Source organism: Fulmarus glacialis, unplaced genomic scaffold, assembly GCF_000690835.1.
Source record: "Fulmarus glacialis isolate BGI_N327 unplaced genomic scaffold, ASM69083v1 scaffold37196, whole genome shotgun sequence".
In the NCBI taxonomy this organism is placed as follows: domain Eukaryota; kingdom Metazoa; phylum Chordata; class Aves; order Procellariiformes; family Procellariidae; genus Fulmarus; species Fulmarus glacialis.
In genome coordinates, this window is record NW_009216866.1 from 56,751 (window position 1) to 76,214 (window position 19,464).

Below are 19,464 nucleotides of genomic sequence, written 5' to 3' on the forward strand. Positions count from 1 at the left end.
CACGTTAGGGGATAGATTCTCCTTTGCGATGCCTTGACACTAGCGCGCATTAGTGTTAATGGGATCCATGTGCAGGCATCAGGAGAAGAACATTCCCACAAGACCAAGCCTTAAATAAATAAATAAATTATCACAGGCCACCATTTCTGTTGAAATTTCTTTTAAATGGCTGCTCTCAGGTACATCGATCAAAGATCAACTTCCAGCCAAAAAAGCACCAAAATCACAAGCAGAATAGCCTCTGACACCTAATGCACATCAGGGTGCCCTTCTCTCCCCACACCATCACACACACTGTCTACCGTGGCACACCCAACGCCTGGGTACCGCGCACTGCTCCCGCAGTACAGCTGAGCCTACCCCTAGGCATCGGGAAGTTCAAGCAGCCAAACAAGCCTTTTTCTAAGCCTCGGCACCACGTGCCAATAAAACACAACGTCAACTATGACAACTGTAACAAGGAATGAAGACTGCACACCTCTGGAGAGGTAGAACAAAACCCAACTCACTCAGACCCAAGCATTGCTTAACTGATATAAAGATTTTAAATATATTTTTTGTGAGAGTGTGTACACACTTTTTACTGATGGTTTGTACTGATCTGAAGAAACTCATTAGATCTAAGGAGGGATGTTTCTTCTACTACAATTAAGTTGTATAAAATTAAAAGCAAACAAGGGAAACACACATGCCACCAGGCTAACTTCTGTGATCACTCCCTTGATGAGCAGATCTCCGAGGACTCACATTTCAGCAGCAGAAGCTGACACCACCCTCTGCTGAAGCTGAGCAGAGGGACGAGTGCTCTAGAAGGAGCCCTACTGACTCTCTTCCCTGCCCAAAGCACAGCAGGCTGCCCATGACCCTGTTGAGGTGAGAATGCAGAGGTACATGGTTTTCCTACAATTTATTTCACTGACCTTTGAACTCTGTTTTCCCAGAACAGCCAGGTAGACCACTCTGGATAAGCCAAACTTCCATTCTCCACTCTCCCTTTTGTCAATCTTATTTTAAATAAATATATTGACTCCGGGGTTATTTTTGTAACTATCGTATGTGTCTGTGGCATGGAAAAGACTATCTGAAATTTCTTTTGTCAGAAGGAAAGCATATTCATTCTCACAAATCCTTAAATGTACAAACGATTACAAACACTTTATCTTGGGTTAATGACATTTCCTATTTCTTTAATGTATCCTGCAAGTTTGATGGCAGTTAATGCCTGATGTGTATGCACAGCAGCAGTGTCAGCAAGAGGCATGCAGAAGGGTAAGCCACCTCTAAATGAGCGAGTGTGGGTGCTGGCAGCCCAAATGCTGATTACAGCCACATTATTGAGCTGCTTTACCTAAACCTTTTAGCCTAAGTTACACTAAAAGTAATATACAGTTTTGTCTGGCTTCTGTTAAATTTTGAATAATTATAATTTATTTAGAAATCACAAAAAAACCCCTTTGTTTCCATGGTCACACAGAAGTCTTTGATCAAAAAACCCAAAGTATTATTTTAACAGGGATGGACTACAGCAATTCCTTCACAAATTCCTCAATGGTCTACATTAAAAATAAAAACAGCAAAGAAAAAAAAGCTCTTACCCCAAGTTGTTTTAGTAATAGTCTATAAATACTTCATAGTGAACACCAATTTAAAAGTAGCAAGAAAGTTTTAAAAATATTAATATCCCGTATTAGATGGCCAGACATTACACACAATTGCAAGGCAGACATGTACTTCACATCAACAGTGATGAAAAAAAGCTAAATCGAGCAAGTTTTAAACACTCTGAAATACTGTGCTGAGTTAGGTCCTTACACACTTTACACTTTCTAGACACAAGAACAATTATCTTTAATAAATTTAGGAAGTTTCTCTTATTAATATAAGGACACTAAAAATGCTGAGATTTAAATTATTAAGTCATTCATTTGAGAAAAATACACCTGTCCTACTCTCCCGAAGCTGTGCACACACTGTTCTAAAGGAAACCAAAATGTGAAAAGCTCACAACAGAACAAAAAACCCCACGAAATTTCGTAAAAAGCCAGGCCAGAGATTATGTGTACTCTGCAGCAAGAACTGAAGTCTCACTTTAAAAAATTTTTCCCGCTTCCAAGCACGGACTATTCTGCCCCATGCTGCATAAACGGTAACATCTACTGCCCAGCCCTGAGAAAGGACCTGTGTCCTACTCTGATGCAGCAGCTCGGAAGTTTTAAAACACGACTTTTCATGACTGTCCCAGCACATCCACACACAGACCTTCGGTTATTTCTATGAAGCTGTGAGAGCAGGCAGCATGAGAGCGATGAGTTGGCAAAACATGAGTTGCAGATATATTAATTTGACAAGTTACTCGTCTTAGGGCACGGAGTGACGTGCACTGCAGCTGCTGACGCTGCCACACCAACCCTCCCCTGCCTCCAAACCTTAAGTAACTCTGCCCGGCCACCCGCGGGGAACAGCCTGCGCCTGCACTGGGTTAGCAGACACGCTGATCAGAACAGCATGGGCGGCTCCAAAGTTGGCAATTTCAACTTTGATTACTTTTTACTCATTATCTGCTGATCTTCTCAGAAGCTGAGCTACACTCATCTTGGATAAAACTCAATGGATTTTGTTGGCTCTAACTTGAAAACTAGTAGTTATTTGAAGGAAGTGAACTACAGGCAATATTAAGAAATATATCCCCTTTGCATCTGTAATACAATGGGATTCATCAAAACTGACTTTTTAACATACTCAGACTTCAGATTCCTTGGATGGTGCTACACAACTGTCCAAGCAGGAAGATTGGTTGACATTCAACAATAAATAATAATTAAACTACCAGCAGGTAATGTTTTGCATAATAAACAGCATATTAGTATGTTTCTGTAGACTGTCAGCAACTATTCCTGCTCCTCCCTTCGTGCCCAACTAAATTAATTTGCTAGAATGTTTCCTAGTCTTCTATAAAACATTGTGCAAAATAATCCAATTTTATCAACCCTACTTAGCTCAAGGTATCGTATTCGCTTTCACAACTCGGCCACTACGGGAACCTGGGTTTGATAGCTGGCTTCTTGGTAAGCTTTACACAAGAAGATAAGTTGCCTCTGGTCATCCCACCCAGGTTGTTGGGAGCTGACCTTCTAGACTCTCCCGTCACTGTGGGTATTTTATTTCCATTTTCCTCTGATTCTAATAAATTTGCACATTCTGCTGCTAACAAATCCTGTGCAAGTTTATGACATCTTCCATAACCAGAGTTCAAGACAAAAACTGCTTAGATTACCTAGAACCCAAAAACATCACAAATTCTCTTTTTGAATGTTAATGTTGGCATTATTTTTCTCCATGACTGTTAAGCAACTGGATCACGTTCACATAAACTGCTATCTTCATGTTTATCCTGTATGCCTTCGCTACAGTCTAGCAGACTCAAGCTTTGTCTACAACTGCATGAATATGAATCAAAAATTTAAATAGAAATACCTAAAATCATATTTACAAAATGAATTATTTAATACTTTAAAAATTAAATTCGACTAGTTGAACTAAAACTTTAGCCTTCTACAACCTGTTGCATTTACTCAAAATAGATATTTAAAGTGCAATGCATATATATTTTCTACCAACATTTTGAAATAAAGTATTGAGATGGAAAAAAATCACTAGTTGGTTTAATCACTTAAAAAACACTCTCTGATTCCAGAGCCTTTATCTAAACTACCATTTTTTATGTGTGATATGTATAGATGTACATACACAACATACACATGCAAAGCTATTTTCCCATTTAGCTAGTTCATTAATTAGTTTATTTTAAAGTGACAAATAAATCAAAACACATAAAGGGCAGAATTTACATGCCTCTCTGAAAGAGGAGTACTTATGGGTTTTTTATGACAGAAAGATTTTTAATAGATTCCTTAGACTATAGGCAGAAAACTCAGTAAAATTGAGCTTTAAGACAAAACTCTTCCATCACGGAGGCATTCTAGCTTGCAAAAGAAACCATGGTCTATTAAGATCGTTGTGTGTGCTATATAAGCTTTATTTGCCATAAAAGGTAAATGACTGTTGCCAATCTGAAAATGATTTTTTTCCTCAAAACAAAAAATGGAAAAAGTCTTTGTAAAAATTCTTACCTTCAAGAGGTCAATTTCTTTAATGCAATCTTGCCTAGCCTTGGCATCCATCATTTCAAAAATCTTCAAAGACAAAAACATAGAAGATTAAAATGAAACAACAACAAAAAAGAACTTTATATTTTAACAAGAAATTGGTTTTACCTCTCCCTATTTGTATATCCTCTACCGTAATGAGTATACACACAACCCCAGATCAAAGAAAGATCAATGTTTTCTTTATTTTGAAACCACTAAAGGGCTAGCGATAGGGTAAAATTAATTTTAGAACCTGTAGGCAATATTCTAAGCAGCACGAAAAATAAAGATACTCGTTTGTGAATTTGCTGTCATGATTTTCAAAACATAGCTAGTTTAGTTACTATTGATTTCACATGGTAAAAAAATAAAATGTTTACTTTTTGCTTTTAACAGAGATACAGCTTCCCCTGATTTCTCTGTAATAATTAACAATAATATTGAGCATTAATACTCATTCTGTAATAATCAGAGAGTTTAAAGGATCTGTTGAAGGATTAAAGGCAAATTTCTTCAAACAAAATGCTGTTCTGAACACTGCACAATACTTAAAGGCAAGTTACAGGTCTATACTGCTTGCATGAAAGTTTGTCAGAAATTCTTCTAAAACTCATCAGCAAGCGCAGGCATTTTTCCCTTTCGTGCTCGTGTTCTCATGATTCATCTTTGTCGAGATGGCAGTCTCCTAGCTGTAAGACTACGGCTGTTAGGGCCTCGTTCTTTCACACACATTTAGTAACAATTTAATGAACCCTTTTTATAAAGTAAAAAGTGAAATTAAATATGAAATTGTTCTACTGCTACATAATTCTGATTTAGAAACACTATCCCTTGCCATCTTGGAGTGGGTTTAAGACCATGCAGTGCAAATAGGCTGCTGGAAATAAGGTCCCATATAGGATACATGGGCTATATGGAGAAGATAGCCGCAGAGGATAGAACCAAGGGGCAGGCAGGCGCGCAGTGGGGCCACTTGGCCTCTTATATCCAGATGCAAACTGAGGGCCACGAAACTAAGCTGATTTGATCAATGTTTGTAAAACTGCTTTGAGACCTTCAGAAGTGTTATTCTTTATCTTGAAATAATAAAGTTTAAAAAAAAACAACAACAAACCAAATAAAAACCAAAACCTCTAAAACCCAACTGAATAAAATAAGAAAGCAGAGTGTTGGGGGTTTTTTTAAATGTAACATTATCAAACCTGGTCACCCACTGCTCTCAAACCTTAAACTCTCAATTTATAAAGCATTTTATTGCATTATTACTGCTGACAAAAGAATACTGAAAGAGGTATCTGACTCAAAGTAACCTGTGTAGACACTTAAAACATTTCCATTCTACTTGCTAAATAGTAAGACTTCGAACTTAAATGCTCACCTGAACTTTCTTTAATGCCACAGGTTTTCTGTCCAGAAGACAAGTTGCTTTGTAAACTTCGCTGAATTGTCCTCGTCCAATCTTTTTCTCTATCTGAAAATCTGCCAACGTGCAGCGATATGGGTACGACGTCAAATGTCTCTGTTCAGGTCAAAAGAAATTAAATCAATGAACTAGAAAAAGTGATGCAAAAACATGAACTTGCATTCCCAAGCTGTCTTCTTTATGACTGCAAACCAGCGCTTTCTATGACTAATCATATTCAGGAGGATAAATTCCTCACAGTAAGGATTGCCCAGCAAGAAAGACAAAGAAATTTGGTGTTGATTTGGTGTACAACGGACAAGTAGTGGTCTGGCTTTCCTCTTCCCATCTTCAATTTTCTTTGTCCACTTCAGACAATACTGTACTAGAGCAGTGGCATACAGCCGCAAGCACACACACGTAACAGCAGAGACTTGCGTAAAAATATTAACCAAACCAAAGCATAAAACTAGTAACAGCTACCAAAAATGTACAGAACAGAGTTAAGATCGCCAAATGTGCACACTATCTTGCTCTCATTTCTGATGGTCAAGAATTTAATCTAGGCTGATCAGTCTATAGATAATTCCAACTATAAATGCATTAATTCCCAGTAATGTATTAGTAACACAGGCTGAATTAAGTTAAATGACTTTTTTAAAAAGGAAATAAAGTCTTGCCTTCTGTGTAAGTAACTAATTAGTCCCAAACTGCTGTCTCCCTGGTTACACACCCTCTCATCAACTTTGCCTGCTTGTGTCACTTGGGAGATGCTGACGCCTATTCCTGAGCCGTCTCAGGTAAATACCCAGCTGGGCAGGTAGACACAGCATAACGAGAATTATGTACTCCATGGACTAGGAATTGCTCCCTAGAGCCATTCTGGTCTCTTCTGTAATTAACATGACTGCTAACCAATGTTTAAAAAAGAAATTATGAAAATTAATTACTTAAAGTTGCCATGCATGCCAAGTAGAGTATTTTTAAGCTTCAGCATCTTGAGCCATTTCAGAGTTCCCATTGAAAACCACAAAAAGACAAGTACACAACAAAGTTGGGGGGGAGGGCTTCCCAGGGACGCAGCCATCGTTTACAGCTGAATCTTTATCAGACAATCCCAGCACAAGTGTCCAGGGAGAGCAGGCCAGGAGGGCTGGATGTTTTAAGGAGATGACTATTGCTACCACTGTCATTTCCTAACACAGAGGGGTGGGGCTGGAAGTCATATTTAAAATGCAGGTAAAGCTTTCAGTCCAGCATCTTTTGCCAGCACTACTTACAAGACAGTGTGAGGATCTCTTACAGTGTATATTTATTTTGGCGAGTAAATAAGTTTGGACTTCTTTTCTTTGCAACAGAAATAAAAACGACTACTATTCAACAAACAATAAAAAGTATCAATCAGACATTTGAAAAAGCTTCCAGATGTGTGCAACTCTGAACCACCATCACAGTTATTTGGCAGAGGTTTTGTAAACAAAGTTGTAAAATTCAATGTTTTTAAGAAAACTCATCAATAAAGTACTCTAAATAGTAATTTCTGACCCACAAACTGCATCAATCAACCAATACAAGCTATTTTGAAAACTGTCACCTTTACAGCATCTTTATCACAACAAACACAGGAGAAATCCCCACAATGAAAGCTACTCTACTGCAGGCATAGTCAAGAAAAATGATTATGTTTTATAAATGCTGATGATACAGAGATGCAGATATAAATCACAAACCAGACAGTGAAAAGACTATGAGTTTTTTTTGCTGTCATCTTCCCCCTTTCACACCTCTCTGGCAGTGAAAGGCTGTTTGCTGCTGGAGCTTGCCCTGCACTTCCACACCACTGCTCTGTGTCAGCCGTTGAGAACTTACCAAGGATAAAGCTCTGCAGTTATGAAAAGAGAGGCTTGTTGCTAAACTGAAAAGCTTAGACGGTTATGAACTCCAGAGAAGACAAAAATGCAACACCATGATGTCCAGCCAATGCCTGCTAATTCAAGTAGGCACATAACTGGAAGTTTAACTCCAGGCCATCATGATCATCAGCTTTCTCAGCCTGAGTTCCCTAAAAGAGCAAACCCACTCCTTTTCAGATGAAACTACACTTCGAGTAATTATTTTTGAAAAAAATTTCTCCATCTACCACCATGAGCATTTAAATATTCTTATAAATATACTATGAGAAATGGTTTTTCTTTCTCTAGACTAAAGACAACACAATAAAAATTTTAATTCATGAACAGTAACCTACACAAATGAGAAGGCTGCATTAGAATTTGCATTTATTGATGAAGGCGAGTCACACAGAAATAGGAAGCTAATTTCATCAAGTATTTCCTTCAAACAGTTCAGGGAGTGTTTCCCTTTTAAGATCACTTTAGTCTCCCCTATACTCTGAAAGAAGCCCCGTTAGCCCCGTTACCCACCTTACTGTGCTGCAATCAAAGTTTGTGTTAGCAAGCAAAAGAAGGTTACTCTCAGTACGTGTGCTGTGCTTAAAGTTATACTGTGTTTACAAGCTATAACTCAGCAAAATAAAAATTAAAAGGAAGAGTAAGGATTTGCTTCTCTAAGTTTCGCAGTGTATACTATACAATAAAATGGGGGTATCCTTTCACTGATAAGGAAAAAGGTAGCCCGGGTCATCAGATAAATAGCAGAATGTTAAGATAACACTGCTTTATTATTTACATACTTACATTCCCCTTTAAGTTACTAAATTATCAACAAAGTAAGGCAACATGGGATGAAACCAGACAAGCAAACATTCAAAGTAAGCAGCCCCTGAAGCTTTCTCAGTTTAAATTGGTTGCAATCTCTCTTTGCAGGGATTTGATAAACAGTAATACTCATCAATATACATTACAGTAATACAGGAACACTCATCTCATTCCAGGGAATGCTAACAAAACATTAATTTACATGCATTTTTTGTGTGACGAAATCACCAGAAGAATGTCTGAACACAAGTATTTGTTCAACTTGACTGGTAACTAACCAGAAATATCTCCATTTCCTGACTTTTTTACATATGAGCTACGAAGCAAATTAATTGAGCTGTCCAGTCAAATCACTTTACCCAGACAAAACAAAGGGGTCAGTATCTAAAATTACAAAACACTTTTTCCTAATTAAAAAATAGAAAGGAATCAAAGCATTTCCTTAGCCATGAACATGTGCCTCCTCAGCCATGCTCTTCTTGAGCAGTAAGAAAGTTTGAGCAAAAGCCTTTCTTACTTGGAGTTAACATTCACAATAGAGGTAGCAGTTTTAACAAGATTTTATGAAACAACTACCACAAAACTTTATTTTTAAGGCAGAAATCCATGCTGCAATCAAGGATGGTATCAATTTGCCCTTCATGAATCATTAAATTGTGTGTTTAAACCAAGAGTGTTTAAGTGTAAATTAATATTTTAAGCATGTGCCAAGAAATATCTAGCAACCTATTAACTTGAAAATATAAATAAATGTTAGGGAAGTGACAGGGTGTATGTGTGTGTCCTAACCACTTTCACATGGTTAGCACATAAAGTCTGCTTGCCATGCTGGAGTTAATGCTGGGTGATGACTGGACACCTTAGCTGATATGTTCTGGCATCCTCCAGGACTACAGCTGCACATTTACATATGCAATGACCTAGATTTGCATTTGCTATCACAACCCATCAGACCTAATTAAAGTAATGGAGCTTTCATACAGGCTAGAAGACGTTTGATTACAGTATAAACCAGAGAGCATGCTCAGGTTAGACCAAACCATACCAGAAAGATCCCTATTGATTACGGCAGCCCATTTTCCCATACGTCTGTTTAAAATTAACATTCTCTTATGCTTTACTGGACTTAAAAGTAAGCAGGTAACTCTTCTAAATACTGTTACAAGGACACATTTAGAATACCTAAGAACTATCTCCCTCCTCAGAATATCATCCCTATAGTCTGGCCTTACATACATCTCACTTATTTCATGACTTTTGACAAGGGGAACTCAATTTTTTTCAAGTCCTTCCACGTTTAACCACCACAATTTGTCATAAAACTGTCAAAGAACCAGTACCTATTCATTCAAATAAACCATGATCTTTATTTCTGCAAATATGAGAGTTTTCATATACAGATATAAATTGTGTATAAAATTAGACACCACCACCATCATCAAAAATAGATCTTCTCATTTTCAGGACAGATTCAGGCTCAGTGAAGGGTTCAGGTCTGCATGAATACAGGAAAGCCAAGCCACTGTCTCTGCAGAACAGGTTTCTAGGTCAGTGATGAAGCTAAAGGGGAAAAGAGGGAAAAGAGGGAAAAGAGGGAAAAGAGGGAAAAGAGGGAAAAGAGGGAAAAGAGGGAAAAGAGGGAAAAGAGGGAAAAGAGAGAAAAGAGGGAAAAGAGGGAAAAGAGAGAAAAGAGGGAAAAGAGGGAAAAGAGAGAAAAGAGGGAAAAGAGGGAACACTATGAAAATTGTGCTGTTTGCACACTTCTGTTCCCAGAGCAGCTGTAGGAAGGGGACAGTCCGGGAAGAACTAGTTTTGAGACAAAGGCTGTTCTCTTCATCCACACAATGAAGTCTCATTCTTCTACTATTCCATTTGGAAGCAAGGGCGGGGGGGAAAAGGGGGGGGGAAGGCAAGCCAAAGATTAAAATCAATTAATTCAAATAAAGAGGGTATTCATTTTTAAGAAGAAATGCAGAGATTATTCCAAGAACAAGCTATTCTGGACAACATCTCTGGCATACATGTTCTCTTTGAGATGTAATCACTGATGCGAGAGCAAAAATTTCAAAGCTGGCGAAAGTACGCAACGACAGCCCTTGTCACAATAAGAAGTTTGTCAGAACTTTCAGCCTCAAATTTTGAGGTGTTACAAGATTTTCTGCAAACCAGAATTAATAAGGTTTTATAATACTAAAAAAATCCAATGAAATAAAAACTTCAGCTATATTATCTTGTACACACCTGAACAGATATGCTGCAAGGATAAGAAGCTTTACTAAAGATTAATAGGAGTCTCTATACACCCGATTATAAAGCAACCCAGGCAAATATGGAGGATGACTGTATTACAAAAGTTCCTATACTTGCTCCTGGTGATAGGATGTAGTTTCTATCTATGCTTCCACATTTTCAGGGATGTGTGTTGCAGTGCCACCACAGGCGCCTGACAAGAGGCCACTCTCCGAGCATGCAGGAGTACAAACATGCCAAAATTTACAACTGGAGATTTGATACAATTTCCCCAAAATCCTTCATACACTGCTATAACCACGTGCAGGGAGGACAGCTACATAACCTGAACAGAATTTTTGTATTTTTCAAGTGAGTAGTTGTACAGCTCAGAATTTGTATTTTGGGATAAGGAAGAACAGCGAAAAACTGTTCTGTAGAAAGACTTTCAATCTCCAGAACAATTAATGTTTGGCCAATAAATTTACCTCTTTGTAATTATTTAAGAGCTGGGGAAAACCTGAACAGTCCTGAAAAAAACGTCCAAGCAACCTTTCCTGCAGCCTCTAACTGATGTTTCAGACAAAGGAGAGTACTGAGAGACTGAAGACAAAAATATCAGTAAAACACTAACATGCTCCAGAGCAATGCCTGTATGATTGCTTCTCCCAGAAGCACAGAAAAAAATAAGCCTGAATGAGCTGAAAAAAGGGGAATGTTCTCTGCTAATTGCACAATATATAAACCCAGAGTGCTAATGTTAATGAATAATAAAGTCAGTTGTTTTACTGCTGTCTTGACTGGCATGTGGAAAACCAGAACTAGCCATCATTCTGCACAAACAGCTACAAGGTCACAAGATGTTTAGATTATTTGTAATCAACCTAAAAATTGTTAAAAACTGGTTAACCAACAGTTAAAAAGTCAGACACTACAGTCTTTAGATGCCAATAAAAGCATCTTTCCTGTAGAGCCATGAAGTGAAATATTCTTTAGAAGAGTAAAAACTTACTCGCCCAATTAATTTTCTGAAATCTCATTAAAAAAATTTAGCCTAAGTCATACACTTCTGACCTGAATTTTAATTATCTTTACACTGGATATAAGTTTTTTTCTGATATTTGCAATGCATCATTAATTTTAAAGCAATGGTTTCCTTGCTTCTAACGTGCATACTTCATCTGAATGACATTTACCGTAAACTAATTTCACCTTTAAAAGACATCCGCGGTAGTAGATGGGGAAGCTTCATCCCCTCCAGTTGAACACATATACATTATAAGCAATGATTTACTATCAACATCAGTGTTTCAAACCTCTTTATGATGTCCCAAATTATACACCCATCTCCATTCAATAATGCCTACCTGAAAAGAATTTTGCATACTTTGAGGTTGAAATTCCAGTGTGAATTTATGAGAACACATTAGAACAGATTGATTAAAAAAAAAGAACTTCTAAGCTCACAAGAGATAAAGAAACTTTTAAAATACGGATTATCCTTCAAACAGGTAGTAAAGTAATTATTGAAGAATACATCAGCTTCAAATTTGCAGCTTCAAAACTAGACCACGCAGTCATCATAAAATATCCTGAACCTGACCTGTTACCTAGAATTGAAAGTTTGCTGAAAAACTTGGCTTGAATTTCAAAGTTTTAATATCCTTATCAGCAGATATTTCTACTAGCTTACGACAAGGAAAGACAGAAATAGCAGCTTGAAAATAGCAGACCAAGGTGATAGTCACAAAAAAATTTAATATTAACATAGAAATAATCTAAGCATTTCAGAAAACGGTAAATTGAAGAGTCTTTGTTGCTACATGACCAGTTCAAATCTACCTTCAATTTGCAGACCAAAATGAAATTACCATGAACAGCTCTGCTGCTAATCTGTGTGAGTATATTAAAAAGGTGGTTTAAAAGTGAGTTATTAATGTTTATATAGTAAGAAAAGTAAGTCAAAAGTTATAGCTCCGTATTTTTATATCACTGATTTACTCCTAAGTAACTTCTATTGGTTACTGCTACAAATACCAAGTAATCTAGAGACTTAAATAATTGACACTTTCACTCTGGAACATTACTAGAAAGTGTTCTGCCTCTTGCTGACGAACTTCATCAGGGTAATGCTGGGCAGGTAAGGGAGCCAGCAGCTAAACTGTTACTTTATTGGGTCTTTTTTAGATTTATATATTCACTTACTCTCATTAGAAAACTTCTAAATATGAAGCATTACTCAAAAGTGTCATCTTATTACTAAACTATAGTAGTTGAAGACAGAAAGAAAAGTCTGATACACTTACTTATAGCTCTAGTTATACTAACTAGTTATAAAACAGAAATAACACCTCTGTCAGAAGGAAAAAAAAAAGGCAGCTTTAGGAAGCAGCGTAATTATAGGAAAAGTTTCTACTAGAGGAGCACGCTGTTGCTCTGGTCTTTTTGGGGGTGACACGGTAGTTTTGAATGAAAGCGCTGGAAGGAAGAGAGGTCCATTCCATACAAAAAACCCTCTTCATTTGAGACTCTAAAAGCTCAAGTTCTGTTTTTTCTGCTTAAGCTTTTATCCCTGCCATGCATGACATTTCTAGTAAGACAAGTTTGGTCAATTTTTCTTTCCCAAACCTTTCTCTCTTTCACAAGCTATTACATAGCATGTCTGCAATTACTTATGTCTTTAGAAGAAAGAAATGATGTAATTTTGGATTCTTCCAGGTAATAGGTACCAGAAAATTGAAAGTGAGATATAAGTATGTTCCTGCAAAATGGAAAATCAAAAATCTGTAATAAGCAATCATATCATGCCATCAGTGTAAGGTGGCCTGCCCTCTAAATAGTACAATTTTTGTTAATTTCTAAACTGAGTTTGCTGAGGAGAGGCATTTTTCTCTGTTCTCTGGTAGACTGTATATTTTTGTTATTCAGCTTTTTTTTTTAAATTTTAACAGCAAGAACAAAAGAAAGTCTTCCTGCAGTCTTAATTCCAAACTAGATCATTCTCAAAACAGTTAATATACTCAGAGACCTCCATTAATACAACTTGGATATTAACAGAGTTGGGGGGAGGTTTCACTGAACAATGACCATACAGCAAAATGAGCCCACTCAGCATCAGCATAACAGCAGAACATAGATTATTAGCTACTAATTACACCTAACTATGTCATTACAAATTCTAACATGTGCTCCAAGATGCCATGAATGTATCTGCTGCACAGGAACACTTCCTAATCTTGTTCATGAAATAATTACAGGGGCTTTATCCTGCCAAATGAGGCAGTAATTAACCTTAATTGCTCAAAATGCAACTGGCTAATTCTAGGAGATTAATCAAGGGGATTCAATTATTATTAAATGACTTAATATGACAAATTGCTATATTAGGAGAGGGGGGCTTTGTTCCATGCAACGTTACTTTCCCAGCAGTGCTGTGTAAGATACATTCACTGTTGTACTCCATGTGCAGGCAACTTACGGTTTTTGCAAATCCTATACTGTGTTTTGATACAGCTTTCCTAATGACCACTTCTTGTTCAAGGAACCTTTATCACCACTGGACTGCACATTTGGAATGACAGATTAACACCCACAGCCCCCTCCCTAAGATAACGTTACACCACAGTTGCAACACTCTTCTTTCTGACAGCTTTTCCATGATGCTTTGTTTACTCCTTAAAATACATATAGGTAAAACTTAATTGTTATGATAAACAAAGAGTCTAAAAAAGGCAAGCAGCCAGAATTCACAAAATACAATTTTCATGATTACAGTGAAGGTATTGACATTACTTTGAATACAGGTCTAGCCCTAGGTTTAGCCCACTTCTGCGGAAAGGCAGGGAAGAGAGAGAGATATAAGCCACTATAAGTGAAACTTGGTAACAGTATAGACAAAATACATTATGGGACAGATTCCAGAAACTCACAGGAAATTAAGTCAGAACGCCTACAGTTTCATGTAGGATGAACATTTTCTTGTATTTGGTAATTACCTCTTCAGCATTTATTATTAAACTATAAAAGGAGACAAAATACATTTATTCACTTACATGATCAACTGCTTTTCTTTGGGCTTTTCTTCAAGGAATCAAAGAGAAGAGAAAGCCAACACAGTCCATGTTTTTATAAGACGATTTAAAAATACTTGCTTTAAGCAAAACTCAAAGTATTTCCTTTTTCTCTTATTATCATCAAAAAACTAGATTCAGGAAACTGGCTGGCTGGCAGAATCCCAAACTGGATATACCCTAAAACTGCTATAACTGCACTATAAATAAAAGAGGGGGGAAAAAAAGGCTAAATGCCAAGAAATCTATAAACCTTTATAAAAGGAAGGGAACAAAACAGAGAAGGAGAAAGATTGAAGAGATACATGCACTTACCTGAGGATCATGCTGATATTCCTGCCCCGGCAGCTTGCAAAGAGGGTTGTTCTGGTCCCCTAGATGATGTGGATGGTTGTGCTGCCCTTCCATGGTATCATACCAAACTCTGCCTCACAGTTCTGCTGGAGTTAAAAGAAAGAGGGGAGAGAGAAGTCTCATCACTGTCCATCTTGCTGAAAGCAAGAAACTCTTTCTAGGGGTGTGCCTACACGTGGTTGTACATCAAGACAGCAAGAACTGATTCCACCCCTTTCTTTCCTTGGATTGACTCATGCATACAATTCTCAAGGAAAGAAAACCCTTATCTACCCCCAGCCCCACAGGAGCTCAGCTCATCAGGAACAGACCAGAACACACCCGCTGCCGACTGCAAGCTGAAAAGACATAGCAACAGGTCAGAGCTACCCTAGCTCTCCCAAGATTACAAAACAAGAATACAAATATCACAAATATTACTGGTATCATTTCATAATAAGCAAAATAGCAGAAAAGGGATTATTTGGTCAGTGGTATGTTATCTACAAAAGGCATTGCTTTTGTCAACTGTAACCGCGGCTACCATTACTTCCCCTAGACCTACTGAACCTAGATGGTCCCTAAGGGTATCAGAGACTTAGTGGACAATTCAAGAAAGGTTAGCACGTTTCCATTTGTAAAACAAAAATGACAAAAAGTCCCACCAGACAGTTGTAGCTTTCTTTGGCCAGGAACAATCTAAAAGTGTAGCTTTACCCACGCTCTTTCTTCCCCACCCCCAAATCAAAAGTTTTCTTGCAGGTTGGTAAGCCACAGGAAGCAGTAGCTAGAAACCATATTAGATTCAATGAGATCAAAGTATTACTCCACAACAAACAAACAAGGGAAAATTCCATGAATTAGTTTCTTCCAGTTTTACCTGTAGCAGTTACTAAGCACAGTTGTCCAGCAGAATTTCCTACAAAAATTACAGAAATTAAAAGGATGCAGCGTTGGAGGAGAGAATCTAGCAAAAGTTATCAGATACAGAGCTTACTGTAAGGAGGCAAAAATAAATTCACCATCACTGTTTGCAACGGTCCTTCGTTTTCATTCTAAAATTACCCTTCACCCTATAGAGACCAATTCAGTCTCCCCTCCCTTTTTTAAGTGCAAAGATCTCGTTTGTGAAGAGTCACAACACACACAAAATTTAACCTTCATTTATGCTGGTAGCACAGCTGGTGAAGAGCTGTGAAATCCAGCACCTGTAACATAGAACTTCTACACATCACATCTTGGGTCTACCTTGAGTCCAATTATTTCACAGCATGACAAGATTAGTTTTCTTTTGAGCAGTATTATAAAACCAAGCAAAAGCTTGTGGGTAACAGGAAGGAAGAAGAGACACAAGTACTTGGGTGAGAGGGCTCAAAAAAGAGGTTATAATCAACCATAACACAAACCAATTAGAAGGAATCAGAAGTGTGGTAGTCAGTTTTAATTTGTTAGAATTTAAAAACAAAGAGAGAGAGAGAAAAAAAATTGAAAAGTGAAATCCCCATAATGGTTGAATGAGGCAAAGGAACCGTACCAGACTTGTCATTATTTAAATAGGATGCTGGACATCTGAAAACACCCCCCAAGTCCAACACACAGCAGTATGGGTACAACTGCCCAGTGCCACTGTGCAGAAATACTGCGTTCCTCCGAGTGTGTGCATACAACTGCACTGCCTCAGCATCAGGACAAGCCACCCCTGCCCACGAACCCCAGCCCTGACTCTGAGACCACGCTAAGTGGTTTCCATGCTTTCCCTCTCACTGAGGGAAAGCTGAATGTCTCCCAGCTGAGACATTCCTAGTGCTGGAATAACAATGGGATCCCAGATTAACTAATTCTCCTCTGACACAGAGCTGTGCACGGATTTCAGGAACGCTGTAGTAAACAGTAACGGGGCAGTTACATGCTTTTGGCTGAGAGCCTGCCAGATACATCTTCTGTTTGCAGAAGCACAAGAGACTGGGCACATACGTATTTCCTAGCCCTTCTAGGAAACAAAAACCATACTTGAACTATTAGTGTTGCCGTGTCTGATCCTGACTCGGGGACAAATCCTGGTAATTTTATCAGCTCTTCAGGGGACACTCAGAGTGGATCACAGTGCTCCTTGCTCCATGCGAGTTCTGGGGTTAGGCTCTGGCCCCAAGAACAAAGCCAGTCCTCAAAATACATTCACAGCATATACAGAACACGCACAATAAATACACTAACGTCTTTTCCCCAGAAAGGACTGTATGCAGTTTTTTTGGGCTTATTTAATAATGTTATTCACAGCTAGTTATTCATTATCCACACACGCTCTAGGTAATATGTCATTTAGAGTTGCATTTTTGCTGTCGTTAGCAGCGACTAGAAGCGTAACAGTGACAAGGGAAGATTTAGTGGCCAACACAAGCATTTTCAGAAACTTGTTTCAAGAGTTTTGGCAAGTATTCACTGAGTGAAAGAGCACAACCTGACCTCATTAGTGTATTAATAGTGCATGCCTGGCACTTGGGCAATGACTAACTCTTAATTTAAAATACAAAAGTATTTTAAATATTTGGGGGAGTGGGGGAGAAAATACGATGCAGAAGAATTTCTGTAGCAAGTTGTGCTTGGTTCTTTTAACAGCTGTCAGTGAAACAAGCCTTTAGCTTCAGCAGATCTTTCCCAACACCAGCTACTGCAACACGCGCACATGCAGTATCAGGGAGAAAGCAGAGAAAAGGCTCTTCTTGTTTCTTAGGCAAATAAACTTTCACTCTAACACTCACTATAAGAGACTTGTGAAAGCTGGAGTACCTGCTGCATATAAACAGGCTAACATATAGGTTGCTCTCAATAAAAACAGTTTTTCAAGTTGGTACTATGAAACTCCAGTGGGAGAAGGATAATCACTACTAGTACGAAGAAGTTTGATTTTAAGATTCCTTCAGTGTTGGGCATCTGTAGGTTTATTAGTAACCAGGTGAATACTTAAATAAAAATACGTCTCTTCGTATCAACATTAAACTGTCCTATGAAATTTCTATCTTACATTACACTGCCAGAACTATCTTAATTATTTTATTATTCATGCTTTGAAGAAAGGCTGTTTACTTGGAGGGAGAATGTAACACAGGTTCTTTCTCTTCCAAGTCCATAAGCACAGAGAAAGTACTGCTAGGGATTGCAGGCTACTGACAGCCTCCCTTCTCGCCACTTTTTCCAAAGGAATTCAGAAATTTCACATTTACAGCCTCGAGATAAAAGGCATGTCCAGGCAGTGTCATGTGAAGTATCTGTAGTCTAACACTGATCAAACATCGTATCTACTGCGTCCTGCCTTCAGAAAGGACTAAAGCTCAAAAACAGAAAAGGGAGTTATTTCTGAATATAAGAACCTGAGTCATCTGATCGTACACAAGTGTGGGACATTCCTAAGAGAAATGTAATTTCCAGCTGCCATAAGGAAACTCAAGGTACAATTACTTACCGTGAGGGATTAGACAATGGGAAGGCAATTAACAGCTCAGAACAGCCTGGCTGCCACGAGCATGTACAGGAATGTATTAGGCGCAGTATTTGGGTTTGATCACTGTGTGTTTAAAGCTCTACAGCTGGAAGCAAAGGAAGAAGTAAGAACAAAATACCAGCTTTGGAAAGAGATACGGCACAGCTCACATGACACCAGCGCCGAGCCCGCTGACACCTACGGGACAGCGTGTCCTGCTCCAAGCTGTCAGCTTGGCTATTCTTGGGCTATGGGCAAGCACATGTTATAGGTAGACTGGAAGGGGGATCCCCGGGAAGGGGCTTCACGGAGGGTCTTCAAACAGCCGCCAACAACACAAAGGCACTTTATTATGTCAAAAAAGATACACAGATTGCACAGAATTGTAATTCTATGGGTTTTTTGAGATCCTCTCTTAAAAAGTCTAACTACAGAACCAATATTGCAATCATATTTTTAAACATGAAAATGTTGAGCAAAAAACATGACAGTGTCCGATATAACTGCCTAAAACCAGTGACTTTCACCCCCATTCCAAATACTTGCACTCTCCTGAGGAAATGACCACGTTTTGAGCTACATTTTACTAATCCTGAAGTTAATTTGGACATTAGGTGCCACATGTTAGATAGGAGTTATTTTAGACTACTGAAGAAAACCATAAACACATAAGAAATGTTTAAATCTGTTTAGCCACCCCTTACTCCATCACTCCATTCAGGCTACACAATTTGTACATTAAGTAAGTTATCTCATGGAATCCAACAGTTACCATGAAACCCTTCCTTGTAATTAACATAAGCATTTGAATGAGACGTAGCACACCAAAAGCCGTATCTTCATTCCTTTGAAAAGGAATGATCTTCTCAAAGTTACGTCAATGAGTTACAATCTCCCACCTCACTCAGGCTATATGGGTTAGGACGGAAGTATCTCATGCTAAGAGAAGCTGTTTCTACATACAGCATCATGTGAATGTTAACTACACCACAGTAAAAAGGCTGAACTACATAACATTTCAGCTTAGTTAAAGCATGTAATGCCTCATTAACTGACCGCAATATAAATATTAATTTATTATTATTAA

The 19,464-nt window shown here is 38.1% G+C and overlaps 1 protein-coding gene across 1 annotated transcript in view; it reads right to left on the reverse strand.

The window, feature by feature from the left end:
• NEK6 (NIMA-related kinase 6) overlaps positions 1–14,974 on the reverse strand; it is a 42,758-nt gene extending 27,784 nt beyond the window's left edge. Inside the window, exons 1-3 of the mRNA XM_009579454.1 lie at positions 14,882–14,974; positions 5,527–5,667; positions 4,131–4,193 (exon numbers count right to left, since the gene is read on the reverse strand). Of these exons, the coding sequence (XP_009577749.1) occupies positions 4,131–4,193; positions 5,527–5,667; positions 14,882–14,974 (297 nt within the window). The remainder of the gene's footprint in view (positions 1–4,130; positions 4,194–5,526; positions 5,668–14,881) is intronic.
• Positions 14,975–19,464: the final 4,490 nt, after the last annotated feature.